Below are 23719 nucleotides of genomic sequence, written 5' to 3'. Positions count from 1 at the left end.
AGACTTAGTGAGATAAAAATTTTAGCGCGTTGACTCGAACTTCTAATATATTTACCCTTTATTTATTTGTTTTCGTACTTGGTCGTTATGTAAATTAAGGGTCAATAGAGACGATAGAGACGATAGGAAACATATTCTCTACAAGTTCCTTTTCCTTGAGAGAAAAGTACACTTCAAATTTTATTCTTTTATTTTATCTTTAAGATTTTGCAGCTCTTCTTTTTAAATGTACTTATTAATGAAGTTATCGAAATTCAAATGAGGCATATTTTGAAAATTATGTACTAGTCTTTTCTTTCCATAGCCTGCTGGTTTTCCTTATTTGAAATCTTTAATGATAGATTGTTTTTCATACAAAATATTGCAAGCCAATAACCATGGGTAAATGTATTTGGAGCAGAGGAAAAGAAAATTTAAAGAGACTTTGAAGAGCATATGAGTAGTGCATAGACAAAAATTGAAAACCTTGTAGCATTTCACATGATATATTGCAGATATCAAGAGAAACTGAAATAGAATTAGAACATCCAATCCTTATTACTTTAATGCATCTTCTCAAGTGCATATATAGTTTAGTACAAACTCTCGAGTTTCAAAAGAAGACATATATAGAAGGGAAAGTGCAGTAAACAAAATGAATAATTGATTGTGAGTTAATTAATCTCCCTCTCACTTATGTTCAATAAGTGCTTTTAGATTGTAAGGCCATGTGACATCAAGATTTCCATTCCAAAATAGCTTGGCTAGTTGCTCGTTAGCCTTTTCAGATGGATGAGCAGAGTCAAAAAACAGATATTCACTGGCATTCCCACATAATTCATACTCTTTGACTGATCTCTTCCCTCCACAACTTGGAATTCCTCTGTATGGACCAGTTCCACAACATGCCATCTTCCCTTCTTTGAAACCTTCATATATAGAAAAGGCAAATTACAAATGCTTTTAGTCTATGATTAAAAAAACTATATTCTGAAAATGAAAATGGCTATGACATATATATACCATATTTTAAAGGGTTATTCATTCTTTCGGTGATAGAATTGTAGAGATTGGTATATGAATATTTGAATCCTTTCAGCTGGCTCGTGAGGATTTGTAAGGCATGAGTGAGTGCTTTATCATGCCGTTTAACCAGTGCTGTAATTTCCTCACTGTTTCCTGGTGCTGAGGCTTTCGTATATGGAAGAAAACCCAGCGGTAACAAGCTTAGAAACCCAAATTTTCTTCCTCCTTTCGTATGTATTTCCTGACGCATCAAATTAAGTATAATTACAAAACACTTTAGAAATAATCAAAATCAAGATGGTTTTAAATTTTGGATTAATTCAACATTTACTGTTTATTACTTTGATCACGGTTGTCAAGTTGCCAATCACCATATCTACATATTCTTGAGGAGAGTAGGATAGAAGCACACTGGAGTTTGTAGTGAAAGGGGCTAAGTAATCGTTGTTTCCAATGCTAATTAAGTAAACAGCCCTCGACAACAATTTCTTGGCTTGTGTTTCACCTACTTTTCGCTTCAACATCGTCTCCACATTCTTGAAATATTTGAGTTGAGTGTTTAGGTCTATCACCTGATAAGAACGGATCGAGACAAAAATAAATAAATAAATAAAAATAAAAAATAATAATCAGTTAATGTTCTGCAATCAACTGCAAATACTTGATCAGACATACCAATCCTGGATGAGTTTCAACGAGAGCACCAGCTCCTGATGATGCGAAGTTAGCTCCATCAGTGTATCGATGATAACCAGCAGGGTGTAGATATGGTGGAGTCAATGGCAACTTTGAATACTCAGCTGCAACAAGATATAATGTTTCAAAAGCCAAATATTGTGCAACAAAGAAAGAAACCCGGCTGTAACTATATCTTACGTACCTATGAAATCTGGAATGAGACGGCCATCAGAAGGTCTCCCAGTGGGGTACTTAAAGAAAGTTTCGCCATAGGGCCAAACATTTGCCTGGTAATCATTGGTGGTGTTGATATAGTTATTGTTTCCGGCATCAAAAAGTGAATCCCCGAAAACGAACAAGGCAACATGATCCTCCGGCAGGCAGGTTTGAGCAAGGCATTTGGTTGGGATAATAAGAGTCCCACACAAAACCAAGAAACATAAATGGAACCTTAAACCCATCATGTAAAATCCTGTTGTGTACTTTTTGTTAATTTCACATTTGTTGCGATTTTCATTTATAGCCTGTTTTGTGGTTCCTGGTGAGGAAAAATCAAATGTAATTTGCCTGAGATGAGTTGAACTTTCAGCACAGGCTGATTGCTTAATTGGGCGTGTGAGCTAATCACATACGTACAGCGGCGGATATACAGGGGGCGACCCAGGGGCGGGCGCCCCTGGTAAAAAAAAAAATTAAACTTACCCTAAGTTCCTAAGCCAACAGTCGGACAGTCAGCAAGGAAAAGAGAGAAACCTCCTACAGCGTCCAATGACTGACTCTGTGAGTAATCTCAGCTTCTCTCTTTCGTTCTATACTCTTGCTTTTTTTCCCCCTCTTTTTCTCACTTTTCTCTCACCATTTCCTTCCCATCTTTCTCAAAACCTGTCTCTCAGTCTCTAATACTCACTTTTTCTTTCCTTTCTTTTTTCCTGAGTTGACCGGGTTAGATTTTAGAAGAAAGGGAGAAGATGAATTGAGGATTTGAGAGGTGAAGCGTTAGGTGTGAGTTGAAAACCAAGCACGCAATTCAAGGCCACGTGTGAGACAAAGAATAGCTTGGAAAAGTAGTGGAATGCATCTGGCATCCATTATAAGAGAAGCTGCTTAAATTTTGTAAATAGAAAGTTAGAAAATGGTGAGTTTTGGTTAGTTTGTTAGTTGATTATAATTGGGCTAAGCGGAATGGGCTGTTAGAAAATTGGTTAACCCATTTGCTTTATAAAACCTGCAGAAAATTCACCCACTACAAATTTCCAACAATCAAAATCACTCCTCCACTTTCCATTGCCAAAAAATTAAACCCCAACACTACCGAGCTCCAAAAATCAAACCCACCCAATAAAATTTCTCTAATCCACTCAATGTTTAGTTTATGCTGTTAGGAAAAAAAATCAAATACAAAGTAAATGTAATTTTCAGAAAAAAAAAAAAAAAAAATAAAAAAAATTTAACCATATCTTATGCAACTATTTTACTAGTAACGGTAAAGTGAATGTCTACATGCAAAAGCTAACTATTATTTTTTATTTATTTCCTCATTAAAAAAAAAAAAAAAAAAAAACTTATTAATACTGCCCTTACAAGAATTGAATCCTAACTCCGTCACTGCATACGTACGTTCAAGATTGAATAAATAAATGGTATTATTGATAAGGACGAAAAAAGAGAGTTAGTACTCATGACCGCATTGAATGTATTGTAGAAAATAATGATGTACATTGTACATGTTGATGGTTTACATATATTCTATAATTCTTTGCCCAGCTTAACAAAGATTGTCATGGCCGGCCATAGGTAGAGAAAAGTATGTCGGATCCGTTTCTTTTCTTGACTTCCATTATTATAGTTGTATACGTTGAGGAGAGCACAATTTTGATTTACGAAATAATTGTATTGAAGCTTGGGCAGCAAGTACTGGCATTGTTGAAAAGTCCAAGTTCATTCATGGTTTAATTTTCCTTACTCCTTACCTGCCGATAAGAAGAGAACAACAAATGTGAAAAGTAAGGAAAATGTTAAAGATTACAATAAATTTTTTTTTTTTCAATTGCAATATTGAAGCTTGGGCCGCAAGTACTGACATGGTTGAAGAGTCCAAGTTCATTCATGGTTTAATTTTTCTTACTCCTTACCTGCCGATATGAAGAGAACAACAAATGTGAAAAGTAAGGAAAATGTTAAAGATTACAAATAATTTTTTTTTTTTTTTTTTTTTTAAAAAAAAAATTACAACATGATGTGGCATAATATGATAGATTTCTTAAAAGTTAAATTTATCTCATTTTCAATCGTGTTGTTCCACATTATATTGTAAAAAAAAAAAATTATAAAATCTTTTTGTGAGCCTAGTAATTCTCGAAAAATAAAGATAAGTGAGAAGACAGGGAGAAGCTTCTCTCTCTTTCCCAACGGCTAGCTAGTGGAGAAATGCAAAGGTGTTCTTTTTTTTTTTTTTTTTTTTTTTTTTAAGAGCGTGGGAGAAGGAAAAAGCCTCTCAAATTAACAGCCGTTTTTTAAAGAGCCACATGATGTTTCAAATATGCTAAAGTAGTCCATCAAATTACCAAAGTGTGTCAAAAAGGCCATATTTTTTTATATTCCTATAATACCCTTATTCTTTTAAAAACTAAAATTAAAAATTAAAAAAATTAAAAACTAAAAAATATATATATATATATTTTTTTTAAAAAAAAAAAAGAGGAAAGGGGTGACAGTCGGTTTGGCCAACCACACGGTTTGATTTTTCATTTATCCATATTTTTTATACCACATGAGTGATTTGTAATTTAAACCATGACTAATTTTTTTAATTTATTCCAAAAAAAAATTGTATTTATTCACCCTTTGGTTTTTTTAAAAAATTTGTTTTTTTGAAAAAAAAAAAAAAAGGTTTATCTCATCTATAAAAGGAGAGAGATTCATTGGACATTTTCTAATTCTGGTGAGTCAGTTGCAGGTGCTAGAGCTGTTACAAATGCAGAATTTCTTTCTAGGGCGCTAATATTATTTCGGGAGTCATGCTATCCGGCATCCTAGAGGCAGTCCAGTGTTGTCCAACGCTGACGTTGTTGCATCTAAAAAGAAAAAAAAAAAAGGGAAATTAAAATTCTGTTGTCTTTTTTTATTATTATTTATATAAAAAACACGTTTATATGAGAAGAAAGATTTTTGTTGGTTTTTTTTTTTCGCCATTGGTGTTTATGTTTATGTTTTTGCATTCTATATGTTTGATGAAATTTCCATGAGAAAATGCAAGTTTTTTGAGTTGTATTGTGAGATATTTTGAGTGATATTAGCTAAATTTTCATTAGCTAATATTTGGGTTTTAATGCCTCAAAACTCTTTTCTGGATTCAAAACTAAAATCTAGAGGTGGAAGGCTAACTCTTTAAGGATGGTATCACCCTAAAGGTATTCGGACATCATAAATTTGGAGCTAATGCTTCAAAACGCCATCTCGGTTTTATATACTTTTGCTGATACCGATTTCAGATCAATGATTCATGGAGGCCAGTGAATTTGATATATAATTTGATCAATTTCTGATCAATAATTTTCGGTTTTAAATTTGACAGACGCTTCCTCCCTTGTAACCTCTGTCCTCTTCCATTAAAAAAAATAAAATAAAAATTGGCAAACGCTTGGCTGACTCTCCTTAGCAGCCAAAAATCTCTACTCTTATTTCGGTGGTGTTTCTCTGCAAGCTGGATGCAAGCCAATTCTTCACATTGTGATTTTTAATTTCATTATTTGTGATTTGTTAGTGTTTAGCACTTTGATTATTTTCATGAACATGAGTGGCTAATTAAGTCTCTAGTTAGGGACGTTAAGGGTGAAGCCTAGAAACTATTTTATTAGTTGTAAAAAGACTCTCAAAAGAAGAATCTTGCATGCAAGACTCCTTCACACCTTTCAACACCTCCTCTCACAACAAACACGTTCAATATGATGTTAGACCCGTGATTGTGTACTTTTTTGTCCTTATTAACCTACCATTTATTCAATCTTCGTGTGTGATTAGCTCACACAACCAATATTTTAATGAAAATAATGATTTATTTCATTTTTCCTCACCGGCAAGCAAGCGGAAACCAGCCTATAAATGAAAATTACAACTAGTGAGAAATTAGCAGAAGGTACTGAACATGTTGTAACATGATGGGTTTAAGGTTCCATTTCTGTTTCTTGGTTTTGTGTGCATGCCTTATTCTCCCAATTACCCAATGCCTTGCCCAAACCTGTCTGCCGGAGGAACTTGCTGCCCTGTTCATTTTCGGGGATTCATTATTTGATGCCGGAAACAATAACTATATCAACACTACCACTAATTTTCAGGCAAATGTTTGGCCCTATGGGGAAACCTTCTTCAAGTACCCCACTGGAAGAGCTTCTAATGGCCGTCTAATTCCAGATTTCATAGGTAATATACAATCATGGGTTTCTTTCTTTGGTACCTGAATCAATTGTTGCACAATTGACTTTTGAAACATTATTGCTACAGCTGAGTATGCAAAATTGCCTTTAGTTCTACCGTATCTACATCCCGCCTATCCTCGATATACAGTATACTGATGGGGCTAACTTTGCATCAGCAGGAGCTGGTGCTCTTAATGTTGAAAGTAGCTCTCGTCGGGGATGGGTATGTGTATTTCTATATCTAATTATCAAATATTTTCACTTGATGGCAGCGCATTAATTGATTCTGTTTGCACTTGTTTTTTTGTTTTTTGTTTTTTGTTGTTTTTTTTGTGGTCTTCGTCATTATCAGGTGATAGACCTAAACACTCAACTTAAATATTTCAAGAACATGGAGACGGTGTTGAAGCGTACACTTGGTGAAGCACAAACAAAGAAATTGTTGTCCAGAGCTGTTTACTTATTTAGCATTGGAACCAACGATTACGCAGCCCCTTTCACTACAAACTCCAGCCTGCTTCGATCTTACTCACATGAAGAATATGTAGATATGGTGATTGGCAACTTCACAACTGTGATCAAAGTAATAATAGTAGCCTATTGTTGAATCCAAAATCTAAAACATACTTGATTTTGATTATTCTTGGTTTTCATTTTTAAAGTGCTTTGTAATTATATTTTGATATGTCAGGAAATACATAGGAAAGGAGGAAGGAAATTTGGGTTTCTAAACTTGCCACCAGCGGGTTATTTTCCATCTACGAAAGCAATAATGCCAGAAAATATTGAGGAAATTACAGCACTGGTTAAACGGCATAATAAAGCACTCTCTCATGCCCTCCAGATCCTCACGAGCCAGCTGGAAGGATTCAAATATTCATATACCAATCTCTACAATTTTATCACCGAAAGAATGAATAACCCTTTAAAATATGGTATGTAATAGCCATTTTCATTTTCAGAATATAGTTTTTTTAATCATAGATTAAAAGCATTTGTAATTTACCTTTTCTATGAAGGTTTCAAAGAAGGGAAGATGGGATGTTGTGGAAGTGGTCCATACAGAGGAATTCAAAGCTGTGGAGGGAAGAGATCAATCAAAGATCAGTATGAATTATGTGGGAACCCCAGTGAATATCTGTTTTTTGACTCTGCTCATCCATCTGAAAAGGCTAACGAGCAACTAGCCAAACTATTATGGAATGGAAATCTTGATGTCACATGGCCTTACAATCTAAAAGCACTATTTGGACAGAAGCAAAGCGAGATTAATTAACCCACAAGCAATTACGCATTATGCTTACTGCACTTGCCTAGCTTGTATGCTCAAGATTTTGAACTAAACTATGTATTTTCGAAGATGCATTAAAGTAATAAGGATTAGATGTTCTAATTTTGTTTCAGTTTCTAATGATATCTGCACTCTGGTGAAATGCTACATGGTTTTCAATCATGTCGATGCACTGTACGCGCGTATAGATGCTATATATTCAAATCCTTTAAATTTTCTTTTCCTTTACTACAAATACATTTACCTGCAGTAATAGGCTTACAAATATGTTGCATGGAGATTGGAGAACAGTGTATCATTAACATTTCAAATAAGGGAACAGCAGGCTATGGAAAAAAAAAAAAAAAGAGACTAGTACAGAATTTTCAATGGAAAAAAGACACTGATATGATTTTTTCTTTTTTTTAAAAGCAAGTCATCAACGACAAACCTATTCCTATGATTGATAACTATGTATTAGCTCTAACTCTTGCCTATCAACGCTGTTATGCATACACTTGTAAGGTTTGTGTCCTACATTGAGAAAAGTATAAAGAATAAGAGTGGTTAATATACCTAAGTGGACTCATGCCCATAAGCTTAGGCTTTTGGGCTAAAAGTTGTGTTCTAATATGTATATTAATTTACTCTTATTTGACTCTCTTGGTGTTTATCTCCCCAACAATTGATATCATAGCTCCTAGTTAGCTTCCACTGCTGCTAAATGAGTGTCGTTTCTCTTAGAGTACGCATGACACTCTTGTGTGAGGGGTGTTGGATCGGGCCTTTGACCATCTCATCTAAAAACCAATTGGTTAAAAATTACATTTTTAAAATCGCTACTTTTTAAAATCGTACAGACGTTTGGTAAAACATACTAAAAACTACTTTTTTTATCAATTGAGTGTTTGGATAACATTAGCATAAAATTGCGGTTTCATGACCAAATTACCAATAAAAATGAACAAGACAGAGAATGAAGAAAAAATTAAAAAAAAAAAAAGAGAAAAGAAGGGTTTTAATATATTTTAGGTGGGTATTCTTGGTATTTTTTTCATTCCCGTTCTAAAAAAGGTAACTATTGTGTCAAATATCTTTTTAATAGAAATCGTGATTTTGTTTTAAATTCGCACTTTTTCAAATAAGCACCCTCTAATCAGTTTATGGAAATCGCAGATTTTTTTGCGATTTTAAAATTTGCGTTTTTAAAATCGCAATTCCAAACACCCTAAAATTGCGATTTGGTTTAAAATCGCAGATTATTTTTTTAAAAACGCACTCCCAAATGCACACTTACTGTCATTTATCTTCTCCTCACTCCCTCTATCTTCTCCAATCATCGGAAGAGCTTTCCTCCTCTTTTTTTTTTTCTTTTTTTTTTAATTTTTTATTTTATTTTATTTATTTTAGATTTAATTTTTAAATTAAATTAAAAAAAAATTAATATATTAATGAGGTGAAACAGTGTGTTTCGATTAGAATTAACAGCTGTTAAAAAATTTTGACGGTAGAGATTTTATTAACATTTCGATTGACCCAGAAAGTAAATTTTCGAAAAAAAAAAGACTTAATGAGATAAAAATTTGAGCTCGTTGACTCAAGAACTTCTAATATATTTACCCTTTATTTATTTGTTTTCGTACTTGGTCGTTATGTAAATTAAGGGTCAATAGAGACGATAGAGACGATAGGAAACATATTCTCTACAAGTTCCTTTTCCTTGAGAGAAAAGTACACTTCAAATTTTATTCTTTTATTTTATCTTTAAGATTTTGCAGCTCTTCTTTTTAAATGTACTTATTAATGAAGTTATCGAAATTCAAATGAGGCATATTTTGAAAATCATGTACTAGTCTTTTCTTTCCATAGCGTGCTGGTTTTCCTTATTTGAAATCTTTAATGATACATTGTTTTTCATACAAAATATTGCAAGCCAATAACCATGGGTAAATGTATTTGGAGCAGAGGAAAAGAAAATTTAAAGAGACTTTGAAGTGCATAGACAAAAATTGAAAACCTTGTAGCATTTCACATGATATATTGCAGATATCAAGAGAAACTGAAATAGAATTAGAACATCCAATCCCTATTACTTTAATGCATCTTCTCAAGTACATAGTTTAGTACAAACTCTCGAGTTTCAAAAGAAGACATATATAGAAGGGAAAGTGCAGTAAACAAAATGAATAATTGATTGTGAGTTAATTAATCTCCCTCTCACTTATGTTCAATAAGTGCTTTTAGATTGTAAGGCCATGTGACATCAAGATTTCCATTCCAAAATAGCTTGGCTAGTTGCTCGTTAGCCTTTTCAGATGGATGAGCAGAGTCAAAAAACAGATATTCACTGGCATTCCCACATAATTCATACTCTTTGACTGATCTCTTCCCTCCACAACTTGGAATTCCTCTGTATGGACCAGTTCCACAACATGCCATCTTCCCTTCTTTGAAACCTTCATATATAGAAAAGGCAAATTACAAATGCTTTTAGTCTATGATTAAAAAAACTATATTCTGAAAATGAAAATGGCTATGACATATATATACCATATTTTAAAGGGTTATTCATTCTTTCGGTGATAGAATTGTAGAGATTGGTATATGAATATTTGAATCCTTTCAGCTGGCTCGTGAGGATTTGTAAGGCATGAGTGAGTGCTTTATCATGCCGTTTAACCAGTGCTGTAATTTCCTCACTGTTTCCTGGTGCTGAGGCTTTCGTATATGGAAGAAAACCCAGCGGTAGCAAGCTTAGAAACCCAAATTTTCTTCCTCCTTTCGTATGTATTTCCTGACGCATCAAATTAAGTATAATTACAAAACACTTTAGAAATAATCAAAATCAAGATGGTTTTAAATTTTGGATTAATTCAACATTTACTGTTTATTACTTTGATCACGGTTGTCAAGTTGCCAATCACCATATCTACATATTCTTGAGGAGAGTAGGATAGAAGCACACTGGAGTTTGTAGTGAAAGGGGCTAAGTAATCGTTGTTTCCAATGCTAATTAAGTAAACAGCCCTCGACAACAATTTCTTGGCTTGTGTTTCACCTACTTTTCGCTTCAACATCGTCTCCACATTCTTGAAATATTTGAGTTGAGTGTTTAGGTCTATCACCTGATAAGAACGGATCGAGACAAAAATAAATAAATAAATAAAAATAAAAAATAATAATCAGTTAATGTTCTGCAATCAACTGCAAATACTTGATCAGACATACCAATCCTGGATGAGTTTCAACGAGAGCACCAGCTCCTGATGATGCGAAGTTAGCTCCATCAGTGTATCGATGATAACCAGCAGGGTGTAGATATGGTGGAGTCAATGGCAACTTTGAATACTCAGCTGCAACAAGATGTAATGTTTCAAAAGCCAAATATTGTGCAACAAAGAAAGAAACCCGGCTGTAACTATATCTTACGTACCTATGAAATCTGGAATGAGACGGCCATCAGAAGGTCTCCCAGTGGGGTACTTAAAGAAAGTTTCGCCATAGGGCCAAACATTTGCCTGGTAATCATTGGTGGTGTTGATATAGTTATTGTTTCCGGCATCAAAAAGTGAATCCCCGAAAATGAACAAGGCAACATGATCCTCCGGCAGGCAGGTTTGAGCAAGGCATTTGGTTGGGATAGTAAGACTCACACACAAAACCAAGAAACATAAATGGAACCTTAAACCCATCATGTTAAATCCTGTAGTGTACTTTTTGCTAATTTCTCATTTGTTGCGATTTTCATTTATAGGCTGTTTGTGGTTCCTGGTGGGGAAAAATCAAATGTAAATTGCTTGAGATGAGTTGAACTTTCAGCACAGGCTGATTGCTTCGTTGGGCGTGTGAGCTAATCACATACGTACGTTCAATATTGAATAAATAAATGGTATTATTGATAAGGATGATAAAGTAGAGTACATATATTATATTGCAAAAATCGTCATAAAAGAAAAAAAAAAAAAAAAAAAAGTGGATTACTTTATTATATAGAAAAAGAAAAATGAGAGCCATCAGCAGACGACCTTATTTAGACGTTTTCCCAATTCAGATCGACTCACGTGGATTATCCAAGAAGCTTTGGCATGCTGTCGACACCAACTTAGAACTAGTCAAATAATGGACAAGGGTTCTTCTCCGCATCTAATTAACGACAAAATCTAGTAACTTCTACAACTCGCATTTTCTTTCCACCAGTGGCGAAGCCAGCCTTTTCATGTTGAAGGGGCTGCTAACTAAAATTTTTTTTCTTAAGTTTTTTTTTTTTTTTTTGATTATTAGGAATTTTTTTTTCTTTTTGCACCGTGTAATGAACTGGTACTTTTTTCTATTTTTTTATTATTTTTCTAATCACTGGTACTTAAATACAATGATGAATTGAGCTTAGAATTGTGTCAAATTCTCCAGTTAAATGTTTAAATTTTAACAACCAATATTCTCAATAGTTAATAACAAAAATATTCAAATTACAAGACCACTTAGATTAGAAATTGAATTTAGAGTACTAACCTCAAAATGTGTGACATGCGTTGAGTTATTTTACACCTCGTTGATTAACATCATATTCTCATATGTGATGACGCAATTCAGGATCAAACTCCAGTGAACTAATATCAAATTCATTGACAATGAACTAATATCAAATTTACATACGAAAAGCCCTAATTTAATAAAGTCGAAACCTAAGAGAGTATTTGATTGTAGAAATTGAGAGGTACTAAACCACTGAGGGAGAGAGAGGGAGAAGAAAAAGGGACAGAAGAAGCCGGAAGCTTGAGAAAGGGAGTGGGTGGGAGACAAAAAAATAAAGTAAATAATATAAAACAAAGTGAGTGGTGAAAAAAAAAATAAGAATAAAAAAAAAATAAAGAAAAAGAAAGAGGAAGTTGGCAGAGAAGGTTGGAAAAGAATAAAAAAAAAAAAAAAAAAAAAACGGAAAAAGAAGGCTGAAGTGCAAGATTTGAGAAGCCAAGGAGTAATGGAGGAGTTAAAAAAATTCCACCTAGGGGCTACTTATATATTTTTCTCTTAATAGTTTGAAGGGGCATGTGTAGAATTTTTTTTTTAAAAAAAATCCCACGAAGGGGCCATGGCCACCTCTGGCCTCCATGTGACTCCACCACTGCTTTCTATGTATCTCTTACGTCTCAATCACTCTCTCTCTCTGCATGGCCCACCTTCAATTGAGTGCCAAATATCATCTACCAAAAGTCATCAGCCAATTAACAATGTGAGATGATCAATGATCTTGAGTCTATTATAAGCATTACGGGTTTAAAATATGATATTTTTATGAATCTCGCTTATAATTTGTTAAATCACTATTTATTTCAAAAGTTAAAGCTAATAAAAAAGGAGAAAAAATGGATAGAAATGTATGAGTTACATCTTGTATATAATATATAATTATCTATTTATATAGAGAGGTGGAACTAGACTTTTAGGTTTGGGCACTACAAAAAAACCATTTTTTCCTGACATGAGTTTCCTGACGTGTTCCAGTGTCCGACACGTCAGGAAATTTTTCTGACGGGTCGTTTCTGACGCGTGTCGAGTGTCAGAAACGTAGGTGTCAGGAAAAAAAATTTCCTGACGTGTGACTAGGCAACACGTCAGAAAATTCTGACGTGTTACCCACTCACACGTCAGAAAATTTTTCTGACGTGGCAGAAATGACACGTCAGAAAATTTTCTGACGTGTCATTTCTGCCACGTCAGAAAATTTTCTGACGTGGTAGTTCTGACACACGTCAGAAAATTAAAAAATTAAATAAAAATTAATTAATTTTTTTTTTATTTTTTTTTTTCTGGAATTTTTAATTATTAATTAATTAAATTATTATTATTTTTTTTTGAATTCCTCTGCACGCACGGCAGCTCCCTCACGCTGCCGTACGTGCAGATCTGTGTTTCTCCAACACAGATCAATCTGCACGATCTGCACCATGGTGAGCTCTCATTTTTCTTTCTCTCTCTTCTAATTTTCTCTTCTTCTTCCTCTTCTTCTTCTGATCTTCTCCTTTTGTTTTTTTTTCTTCTGCTTCTCCTCTTCTTCTCTTATCCCTTTCTTTTTCTTTTGCAGCTTCTCCTCTTCTTCTCTTCTCCATTTCTTTTTCTTTTTCTTTTTCTTCTTCTCTTCTTCTGATCTTCTCCCTTTCTTTTTCTTTTTCTTTTTCTTCTTCTCTTCTCCGGCCTTTTCTTTGTCTTCTCCTTCTTCGGCTTTCTTCAATCTGTGGACAGAAGGGAGATATATTGAGGGAGTGGGAAAAACAAATGAGGAGGCATGGCGCGTTGGGGAAAGACAAGATAAAAAACAAAAAAATTCAAAATTCAAACGCCCGCCAGGATGGCTAGAGGAAATTTCTGAAAATTTCCTGACGTGCCAGGTGTAGCACGTCAGAAATTTCTGACGTGCTACACCTGGCACGTCAGGAAATCACTCTAAAAAAAATTATTTGAAAAAAAAAAATATCTGCACATATATATATAATAATATATTTAAATATATTTTCTGACGTGGTGAATTACCACGTCAGAATTTTCTGACGTGGCAGTCCGACACGTCAGAATTTTTCTGACGTGGTAACTTTTGCCACGTCAGAAAATAAATAATTTTTAAATATTTAAAATCGTTAAAATTTTTCAGACGTTCCAATTTTTAGCACGTCAGAATTTTCTGACGTGTCAAAACAAACACGTCAGAAAATTCTGACGTGCCACTGTTCACACGTCAGAAAATTATTTTCCGACGTTTTAAAATTCACCCGTCAGAAAATTGCTGACGTGGCAAAAAAACTTATACTGTAGCCACGTCAGAAAATGTCATTTTTTTTGTAGTGGGGGAGCAAATGTTTTTAAGGGTATATTTAAAAACAAAAACAAAAAATTAGGCTTGCCCTGGTTTCGCCCCTGTTTATATAGTATCAGTGTTAGAGGTAGTAAGTTCGAACCCTAACTCCATCAATTCATCACTCATTTTAATTAAATATTTGAAGTATTGATTAAATAATTAAATTTACTTCGACTTTTTATCAGTAAGCCCCTTTTTTTTTTTTTTTTCTAGGTACAGCTTAAATTTTTTGGACAAATGATATTAACGCTATTTTTATCCTTACCCAATTTGGAAATTGTTACTACATAAAAAATTAAAAATTAAAAAAAAAAAAAGAAAAGAAAAAGAGAGAGAGAGAGAAAGAAAGAAAGTCCCACCAAATTAAGGTGCCATGCACACCGTGTCTCTTGCGGCGTGTAGAGGATCATAATTAAGGGCATATGACTAAAGAGGTTTTGTAGTAGTTAGGCCACTTGTTGATGTGTCTGTGAAAAGTGTACATGGAGTACTATCATATTGCGATCGTTTTTCTTAATTTCATTTTCATGGAACAGGGTCCGGCCGGCGATATATATGAATAATATTAATATTATGGTTGTTGAGGTGAGAGAGTTTAAACTTTGTCAATTGACAATAGTGTCGGCAAGACGATAGAGAGAGAGAGAATGAATTCTCTAAGTGGATGTCGGGGTAGGAATCCAAAGAGGGAGACACTGCCCTGAAAAGAACAGGACATGCAGTATGGATCAAAGACCGTTGGCAGCTTTCATACCATGAAAAAAATTAATAATAAAGTAGAAAATTAATAATAAACCATGACCACATTGAATGTATTGTAGAAAATAATGATGTACATATATTCTATAATTCTTTGCCCAACTTAACAAAGATTGTCATGGCCGGCCATAGGAGGAGAAAAGTATGTCGGATCCGTTTCTTTTCTTGACTTCCATTATTATAATTTTAAACGTTGAGGAGAGCACAATTTTGATTTACGAAATAATTGTATTGAAGCTTGGGCCGCAAGTACTGACATTGTTGAAAAGTCCAAGTTCATTCATGGTTTAATTTTCCCTACTTCTTACCTGCGGATAAGAACAGTGGCGGATCCAGCTATTTAACATTGGGGGTGCCGCTAAAATTTTTTTGACGTCCTAAATTTTTTTTTCACCCTAAAAATTTGGTAATTCACACAATATTTGCATCACAAAAAATATCTATAAAAGTTTATAAATATGTGCTGAAATTGATATATTATAAATGTAACATGTCGACACTACATCAAAAAGATAGAAATACAAAAAAGTGTCTAGAACTGCACTTTACGGTCTTTTAGAAGTACAAAATCATCAAGTATCGAATCTAAATCGAAACTCTCAGCAATTTCCCTTTCAATATAGAGAACTAAACTATTTGCAAGAAAATCATCCTCCATTTTGTTACGAAGTCGTGTTTTAACAATTTTCATTGCTGAAAATGCTCGTTCGGTAGTTGCTGTAGACACTGGAAGAGTCAAAACAAGACGAATCAATCTATCAATAAGATCATATGTCTTTGATTTTTTCGCCTTTGCCAATCCTTGGCATAATTCTGCAATGGAAGACAAATTTTGTAATGTCGGATCAGTAAGCTTATCAACTTCAAAATACCTCAACTGATATCTCAAATTAATTTTCTCCTGCTCAGAAAAATCAAGAGGATAATACTTCTCTGCAAGGATACATATATCGTCAATTTTAAAGGATTCATAAGCATCTTTTGGATTCAAAGCAGAGCTAAGTGTCAAAAGTTCCATCGCCTTTTCACCAAACCTACTATCAAGCTCTTGCAATTGAAAGTCGATAGTAGTATTGAATATGTCAAAATGATAATGATGCTCCAATGTAATGTGATTCTTTTGATTACGACCTCGACCTTCAATATAAGGAGCACTCAAATCCGGAATGCCAATTTCAGCTTTCTTGGAGAAAGAGACAATGTTCTCAAGCAAATTATCCCAACCATCATCTCTCAACTTTTGGATAAGTTTTTTTGCAATAGAAACTGAATTAATAGCATTCAAAATGTCTTGAGATTTTTGCTGCAAAACTTGACAAAGAACATCAGTAATGCCCATAATTTCCTTCATTAGATGTAAAATAAATATGAACTCGAAGGATGTAAGCATTTTATAAGCAGCCTTAGCATCTCCTCGTTGAGAGTAAGTACCTCCTTCTCTTTCAACATCTTCAAGCACTGTACAAGTAGCATCAAACATCCTTATTAGGCTACAAATAGAATTAAAATGCGAACCCCAACGAGAATCACCAGCTCGTTTCAAAGTGCCAATTTGATTAGCCCCTTTTCCAGTTTCAAGCTCACCAATAGCTTCCATATGTGCAATTTGTGTTGCATGAACAGCTTGTAGTTGATCATGACGTTTACATGAAGCACTGGCCACATTGATAACAAAGTTCAAATTTGTGAAGAACACATGAACAAGAGACACCTCTCCAGATGCAGCAACTAATGCTAATTGTAATCGATGAGCAAAACAATGAACATAGTATGCACAAGAACAATCTTTAAGAAATAATGCTTGCAATCCCTTCCATTCACCACGCATGTTACTAGCACCATCGTATCCTTGTCCACGGATATTTTGAATATCAAGGCAATAACGAGAGAGAACATCAGATATTCCATTCTTTAGAGTCAATGCCGATGTATCTTTAACATGAACTATATCAAAGAAACGTTCTTGTATAAAACCATCTTTGTCAACAAATCTCAAAACAATTGCCATTTGTTCTCTCTTAGACTCATCACGTGCCTCATCAACAATGATGCAAAATTTAGAGTCTCCAATATCTTCACGAATTTTCTCTCGCACTTTACTTGCAATGACTTGCAAAATCTCCTTTTGAATTGTATGTGAAATATACTTCGCAGATTTTGGAGCATTTTCCAAAACAACACTTGCAACTTTATCATTATATGATGCCAAAAGTTTAATCAGCTCAAGAAAATTACCTCGATTTTTTGAATCAACAGTCTCATCATGACCTCTAGACGCACATCCTTGAAATGCAAGCCACCGAGTAACATCAATAGAAGTTTTCACACGTAGTCGATTATTTTGAATTTGTTCCATACTTTGTGCATTCAATACTTTATCGATATGTCGTGATTGATTTCGTAAATCCTCATAAGATTTCATAGCATTATTATGAGGTGAACAAGGATCCTCCCCAATATGAGTCAAAAAGGCACAATTTTTTCCTTCATGAACTTTTCTCCAATTTCTAAATCCCTTGATAGTAAATACATCCCATCCAGGACGTCCATCTCTTTTCATAGTAAAAAGATAACATGGTAGACAATATGCAGCATCCTTGGAACGAGAATACTCAAGCCAAGGAAATTGTGTGAACCAAGAGGCTTGAAAGCGACGAGGGTGATTTTCTGGTCCAGAAAGTGGATAATTTGCAAGAATAAATCGATTTGGACCATGTTTCAAATAAGCCCGTCTTATTTCATCACGTCGATTGACTGGATAGTCCCACATCGGAGGACGTAATCCTGGATCTCGCTCTATAGAAATAGAAGAAACATCAACTTCATTAACATTGAGTGTGGATGATTTAAAATAAATCTCTTGTGTTTCCGCAATTGGAGATTCAAAAGGATGTTCTTCATCTTCAACCCTTGGAGATTTAAGATGACGCTCATTGGGATTTGAAGTTTCGGCATTAGATTCCAACAATGTATTACTTTTCGAAATGTCAGCTTCTTTCCTTTTGAAGAATGAATCGATAGTTTTAAATTTTGACATGATTCATGAACCTAAAATTTTCAAGTTAAATCACGACCCCGTAAGAGACAATCAAAGTTTATAAACATTAAACAACAAAATAAGCAATCATACAGATATTAAAGTTTATTCAATCAGTCGAATTAATAGTGAAATTAAATTAATGTTTAATCAAAGTTTATATGGATATAAGCAACAAAATAAACATTAAAGTTTAAAACTCACAAATTAAACAGAGGAAAAACAGAGGATGAATAAAAAATTAATGTAGCACAAAAGTTTAGGGTTCAGGAAATTATTAGTGTTGTGACTCACCTGAGAAGATAAAGAGAGTGTCTTTGATTTCGATTTCCTAAGAACCCGCCGAACCCAAAAGGGCCAAATTAACTGAATTGTAGAAAACACCAAAGTATTTGAACTTTTCTCCCAAACCCTCTTCCTGTAAAATGAGCAAAATATAAATTTAAAACTAGAACATAAAACTACAAAAGCAATTGAGAAGCCAGGGAGGAGAAGACAAGGAGTTACCTGTGAATCTGACAATCTTTGATAGAAGGAACAGAGAACGAAGAGACTAGAGAGAATCTGAGACTGAGAGAGAGCGTCTTAGAGATTTATTTTTTTTTAGGGGGGTGCTCCGCCACTAGCCATAATCACTCCAAGAAAAACAAGGGAAATTTGACCAACTACACATAACACATCATTGAGATATTACATCAAACATGTGATGTGTGTTAAGTTTGAGCAAGGCCAAAAAAGGAAACAAAGTCTTATATCCCTCACAATCAAAAGCTTAAACCATAATGACAATAAACAAGAGCAATTGAAGTCATGAATCAAGGTAAGTGGCTCAAGAATGTCACTTAGGCATTTTGTCAAACATGTGGTGTGCACAAATATTTAGTCATGTGCAAAAAACTCATGGATAATGGAAAATCATACCTAAATACATCACAAACAATTTGTATAACACAACCACAACCAGAATCAAGCATAACAATTAACAATTAACAAGAAATGAGACAATAATAAATCAAGGGAATCATGTTCGGTTGCAGAGAATGAGAGAAACTTGAAGAAAGTGAAAGAAAATAAAAATGTTAAGCACCTAGACTGTGTGGGTCACTGGGTCTTGCGGAGTTGAGGGAGAACTGGAGAACAGCCGAACTGGAGTCTGGAGAAGGAATGGGGCCTGGGGTGCTGGGCAGTGGGCAGCTGGGAGCCAGGGGCGCGGGAGATGCCAAAGTGAAATTGTAAAATTTTTTTTTTTTTTTTTTTTTTTAAGGGTGCCGTGGCCCATGTGTTAAAAAATCAGAAAAAATTTTACAAATCCTTGCGCGTGCGGGCGACTTCTGAAGCCTGGGTTGGTAAATTTTTTTTTTTTTTTTTTTTTTTTAAGGGTGCCGTGTGCAAAAAAAAAAAAAAAAAAAAAAAAAAAAATTAGAAATCCTGTGCGGCCTGCGGGAGAGTGGAGACTGATAACTTGATAATATTTTTTTTTTTTTTTTTTTTTTTTTTTTTTTTTTGAGGGTGCCGTGGGTTATAAAAATAAAAAAAAAAAATTTTTTTTTAAATCCTTGGGGGTGCCGTGGCACCCCCAAGGAACACAGTGGATCCGCCACTGGATAAGAAGAAAGAGAACAAGAAAAGTGAAAAATAAGAAAAATGTTAGGATTATAAATAATTTTCAAAGTTAAATTTATTTTATTTTCAATCTTGTTGTGCCATATTATGTTGTAAAAAAAAAAAATTATAAAATTTGTTTGTGAGTCTAACATTCCTCGAAAAATAAAGATAAGTAAGAAGAGAGGGAAAAGCTTCTCTCTCTTTCCCAAAAGCTAGCGAAGAGATGCAAAGGTGTTTTTTTTTTAGAGGGTGGGAGAAGGAAAAATCCTCCCAAATTAACAACCATTTTTTAAAGATCCACATAATGTTTCAAATATGTTAAAGTAGTCCATCAAACTACCAAAGTGTGTTAAAAATGTCATATCTTTTTTTATATTCATATAATACCATTAAAAACTAAAAACTAAAAAAAAAAAAAAAAAAAACTAAAAAGCTAAAAAGCTAAAATTTTTTATTTTTTATTTAAAAAAAAAAGGAAAGGGGTGACTGTCGGTTTGGCCAACCCACACGGTTTGATTTTTCATTTATCCATATTATTTATTCCACTGAGCGATTTGTAATTTAAACCATGACTAATTTTTTTTATTTATTCCAAAAAAATTGTATTTATTCACCCTTTGTTTGTTTTTTTTTTTTTTTTTTTAAAAAAAGGTTTGTCTCATCTATAAAAGCAGAGGGATTCATTGGACATTTTTTAATTCTGGTGAGTCAGTCACAGGTGCTAGATCGAGCTGTTACAAATGCAAAATTTCTTTCTAGGGCGCTAATATTATTTCGGGAGTCATGCTATTCGGCATCCTAGAGGCAGTCCAGCGTCGTCCAACGCTGACGTTGCTACATCTAAAAAAAAAAAACGGAAATTAAAATTTTATTGTCTTTTTTATTATTATTTATATAAAAAACACGTTTATATGAGAAGAAAGATTTTTGTTGGTTGTTTTTTCTTCATTGGTGTTTATGTTTATGTTTTTGCATCTATATTTTTGAAGAAATTTTCATGAGAAAAAGCAAGTTTTTTGAGTTGTATTTTGAGATATTTTGAATGATATTAGCTAAATTTTCATAAGCTAATATTTTTGTTTTAATACCTCAAAACTCGTTTCTGGATTTAAAACTAAAACCTAGGGGTGGAAGATTAACCCTTTAAGGATGATATCACCTTAAAAGGATTCGGTCATCCTAAATTTGGAGCTAATGCCTCAAAACGCTATCTCGGTTTTATATACTTTTGCTGATACCAATTTATGATATGTGATTCATGGAGGCTAGCTAGTGAATTTGATATATAATTTGATCAATTTCTAATCAGTGATTTTCGGTTTTAAATTTGACAGACGCTTTCTCCCTTGTAACCTCTTTCCTCTTCAATTAAAAACAAAAAAAAATTGGCAGATGCTTGGCTGACTCTCCTTGGCAACCAAAAATCTCTACTCTTAATTCGGTGGTGTTTCTCCGCAAGCTGGATGCAAGCCAGTTCTTCACATTGTGATTTTTAATTTCATTATTTGTGTTTTGTTAGTGTTTAGCACTTTGACTATTTTCATGAACATGAGTGGCTAATTAAGTCTCTAGTTAGGGTTAGGGTGAAGACTAGTATTTTTATTACATGCTTTTAAAACTATTTTATTAGTTGTAAAAAGACTCACAATAGAAGAATCTTGCATGCAAGACTCCTTCACACCTTTCAACACCTCCTCTCACAACAAACACGTTTAATATGATGTCACACCTCCTCTCACAACAAACACGTTTAATATGATGTCAGACCCGTGATTGTGTACTTTTTTGTCCTTATTAACCTACCATTTATTCAATCTTAGTGTGTGATTAGCTCACACAACCAATAGTTCAATGAAAATAATGATTTATTTCATTTTTGCTCACCGGCCAGCAAGCAGAAACCAGCCTATAAATGAAAATTACAACTAGTGAGAAATTAGCAGAAGGTACTGAACATGTTTTAACATGATGGGTTTAAGGTTCCATTTCTGTTTCTTGGTTTTGTGTGCATGCCTAATTCTCCCAATCACCCAATGCCTTGCTCACACCTGTCTACCGGAGGAACTTGCTGCCCTGTTTATTTTCGGGGATTCATTATTTGATGCCGGAAACAATAACTATATCAACACCACCACTAATTTTCAGGCAAATGTTTGGCCCTATGGGGAAACCTTCTTCAAGTACCCCACTGGAAGAGCTTCTAATGGCCGTATAATTCCAGATTTCATAGGTAATATACAATCATGGGTTTCTTTCTTTGGTACCTGAATTAAATGTTGCACAATTGACTTTTGAAACATTATTGTTGCAGCTGAGTATGCAAAATTGCCGTTAATTCTACCGTATCTACATCCCGCTTGTCCTCGATATACTGATGGGGCTAACTTTGCATCAGCAGGAGCTCGTGCTCTTAATGTTGAAAATAGCTCTCGTCGGGGATGGGTATGTGTATTTCTATATCTAATTATCAAATATTTTCACTTGATGGCAGCGCATTAATTGATTCTGTTTGCACTTGTTTTTTTGTTTTTTGTTTGTTTTTTTTTGTGTTCTTCGTCATTATCAGGTGATAGACCTAAACACTCAACTTAAATATTTCAAGAACATGGAGACGGTGTTGAAGCGTACACTTGGTGAAGCACAAACAAATAAATTGTTGTCCAGAGCTGTTTACTTATTTAGCATTGGAACCAACGATTACGCAGCCCCTTTCACTACAAACTCCAGCCTGCTTCGATCTTACTCACATGAAGAATATGTAGATATGGTGATTGGCAACTTCACAACTGTGATCAAAGTAATAATAGCAGCCTATTGTTGAATCCAAAATTTAAAACATACTTGATTTTGATTATTCTTGGTTTTCATTTTTAAAGTGCTTTGTAATTATATTTTGATATGTCAGGAAATACATAGGAAAGGAGGAAGGAAATTTGGGTTTCTAAACTTGCCACCAGCGGGTTATTTTCCATCTACGAAAGCAATAATGCCAGAAAATAGTGAGGAAATTACAGCACTGGTTAAACGGCATAATAAAGCACTCTTTCATGCCCTCCAGATCCTCACGAGCCAGCTGGAAGGATTCAAATATTCATATACCAATCTCTACAATTTTATCACCGAAAGAATGAATAACCCTTTAAAATATGGTATGTAATAGCCATTTTCATTTTCAGAATATAGTTTTTTTAATCATAGATCGATTAAAAGCATTTGTAATTTACCTTTTCTATGAAGGTTTCAAAGAAGGGAAGATGGGATGTTGTGGAAGTGGTCCATACAGAGGAATTCAAAGCTGTGGAGGGAAGAGATCAATCAAAGATCAGTATGAATTATGTGGGAACCCCAGTGAATATCTGTTTTTTGACTCTGCTCATCCATCTGAAAAGGCTAACGAGCAACTAGCCAAAATATTATGGAATGGAAATCTTGATGTCACATGGCCTTACAATCTAAAAGCACTATTTGGACAGAAGCAAAGCGAGATTAATTAACCCACAAGCAATTACGCAATATGCTTACTGCACTTGCCTAGCTTGTATGCTCAAGATTTTGAACTAAACTATGTATTTTCGAAGATGCATTAAAGTAATAAGGATTGGATGTTCTAATTTTGTTTCAGTTTCTAATGATATCTGCACTCTGGTGAAGTGCTACATCGTTTTCAATTCATGTCGATGCACTGCACGTACAGATGCTATATATTCAAATCCTTTAAATTTTCTTTTCCTTTACTCCAAATACATTTACCGACAGTGTTGGATCATGGATCAGCTATATTGGGCTCGGTAAAATAATCCATTGGCCCATTACTGAAGCTCGGTTAATTTTTACTGTTCATCAAAACCTATGATCGGTAACTCATACTTATCTGAACTCGGAACACAACGCTCGGTCTTAAGACTCGGTATGCCGAGTCTTACATGGACTACTGAGTGTTACTCTCGGAATATTGGATATATATGCATGATATTTTTTATCCTTCTTTGAATATAAATATTGTTTGACACATGGACCTTCGGTAAAGTCCACAGTGTCAAGTGAATAGTCACAACCTGATGCCTATAAAAGGGGGGTCCCTTCTCAGATTTTTGTAACTT

At 34.2% G+C, this 23719-nt stretch overlaps 4 protein-coding genes and 1 pseudogene across 7 annotated transcripts; 2 read left to right on the top strand and 3 right to left on the bottom strand.

Moving 5' to 3' along the window:
• Nucleotides 1-515: 515 nt before the first annotated feature.
• Nucleotides 516-2682, bottom strand: LOC132186503 (GDSL esterase/lipase 1). The gene is made up of 5 exons (XM_059600482.2): nucleotides 1886-2682; nucleotides 1681-1805; nucleotides 1347-1577; nucleotides 1003-1246; nucleotides 516-908 (listed from the first exon to the last, which is right to left on the bottom strand). The coding sequence occupies exons 1-5, from the start codon at nucleotides 2145-2147 to the stop codon at nucleotides 670-672; spliced, it is 1101 nt and encodes a 366-aa protein (XP_059456465.1). The 5' UTR covers nucleotides 2148-2682; the 3' UTR covers nucleotides 516-669.
• Nucleotides 2683-5754: 3072 nt separating this feature from the next.
• LOC132186506 (GDSL esterase/lipase 1-like) lies at nucleotides 5755-7537 on the top strand (annotated as a pseudogene). Its single transcript, XR_015912646.1, has 5 exons — nucleotides 5755-6102; nucleotides 6184-6321; nucleotides 6451-6681; nucleotides 6790-7033; nucleotides 7118-7537. The product of XR_015912646.1 is annotated as a GDSL esterase/lipase 1-like (transcript).
• A 1925-nt stretch (nucleotides 7538-9462) lies between these two features.
• On the bottom strand, nucleotides 9463-11090 carry LOC132187867 (GDSL esterase/lipase 1-like). The gene is made up of 5 exons (XM_088517502.1): nucleotides 10802-11090; nucleotides 10597-10721; nucleotides 10263-10493; nucleotides 9919-10162; nucleotides 9463-9824 (listed from the first exon to the last, which is right to left on the bottom strand). The coding sequence occupies exons 1-5, from the start codon at nucleotides 11061-11063 to the stop codon at nucleotides 9586-9588; spliced, it is 1101 nt and encodes a 366-aa protein (XP_088373628.1). The 5' UTR covers nucleotides 11064-11090; the 3' UTR covers nucleotides 9463-9585.
• A 4355-nt stretch (nucleotides 11091-15445) lies between these two features.
• LOC132172731 (uncharacterized) lies at nucleotides 15446-19224 on the bottom strand. Of its 3 annotated transcripts, XM_088517501.1 has the most exons (5): nucleotides 19102-19224; nucleotides 18522-18679; nucleotides 18309-18432; nucleotides 15999-18025; nucleotides 15639-15790 (listed from the first exon to the last, which is right to left on the bottom strand). In XM_088517501.1, exons 4-5 carry the CDS (start codon nucleotides 18012-18014, stop codon nucleotides 15728-15730), a joined length of 2079 nt encoding a protein of 692 aa, XP_088373627.1. In that variant the 5' UTR covers nucleotides 18015-18025; nucleotides 18309-18432; nucleotides 18522-18679; nucleotides 19102-19224; the 3' UTR covers nucleotides 15639-15727. The 3 variants fall into 3 exon arrangements, with proteins under 3 accessions (XP_088373625.1, XP_088373626.1, XP_088373627.1); XM_088517499.1 differs by having other exon boundaries at nucleotides 15446-18025; XM_088517500.1 differs by having other exon boundaries at nucleotides 15446-18025; nucleotides 18522-18584.
• Nucleotides 19225-21560: 2336 nt separating this feature from the next.
• LOC132186499 (GDSL esterase/lipase 1) lies at nucleotides 21561-23258 on the top strand. Its single transcript, XM_088517315.1, has 5 exons — nucleotides 21561-21849; nucleotides 21931-22061; nucleotides 22186-22416; nucleotides 22525-22768; nucleotides 22857-23258. The coding sequence occupies exons 1-5, from the start codon at nucleotides 21585-21587 to the stop codon at nucleotides 23111-23113; spliced, it is 1128 nt and encodes a 375-aa protein (XP_088373441.1). The 5' UTR covers nucleotides 21561-21584; the 3' UTR covers nucleotides 23114-23258.
• The last annotated feature ends 461 nt before the right edge of the window (nucleotides 23259-23719 follow it).

The sequence above is a fragment of the Corylus avellana genome, chromosome 6, assembly GCF_965113065.1.
Source record: "Corylus avellana chromosome 6, dhCorAvel1.hap1.2, whole genome shotgun sequence".
Lineage (NCBI taxonomy): Eukaryota > Viridiplantae > Streptophyta > Magnoliopsida > Fagales > Betulaceae > Corylus > Corylus avellana.
This window is presented reverse-complemented; position numbering and strand designations above follow the sequence as displayed.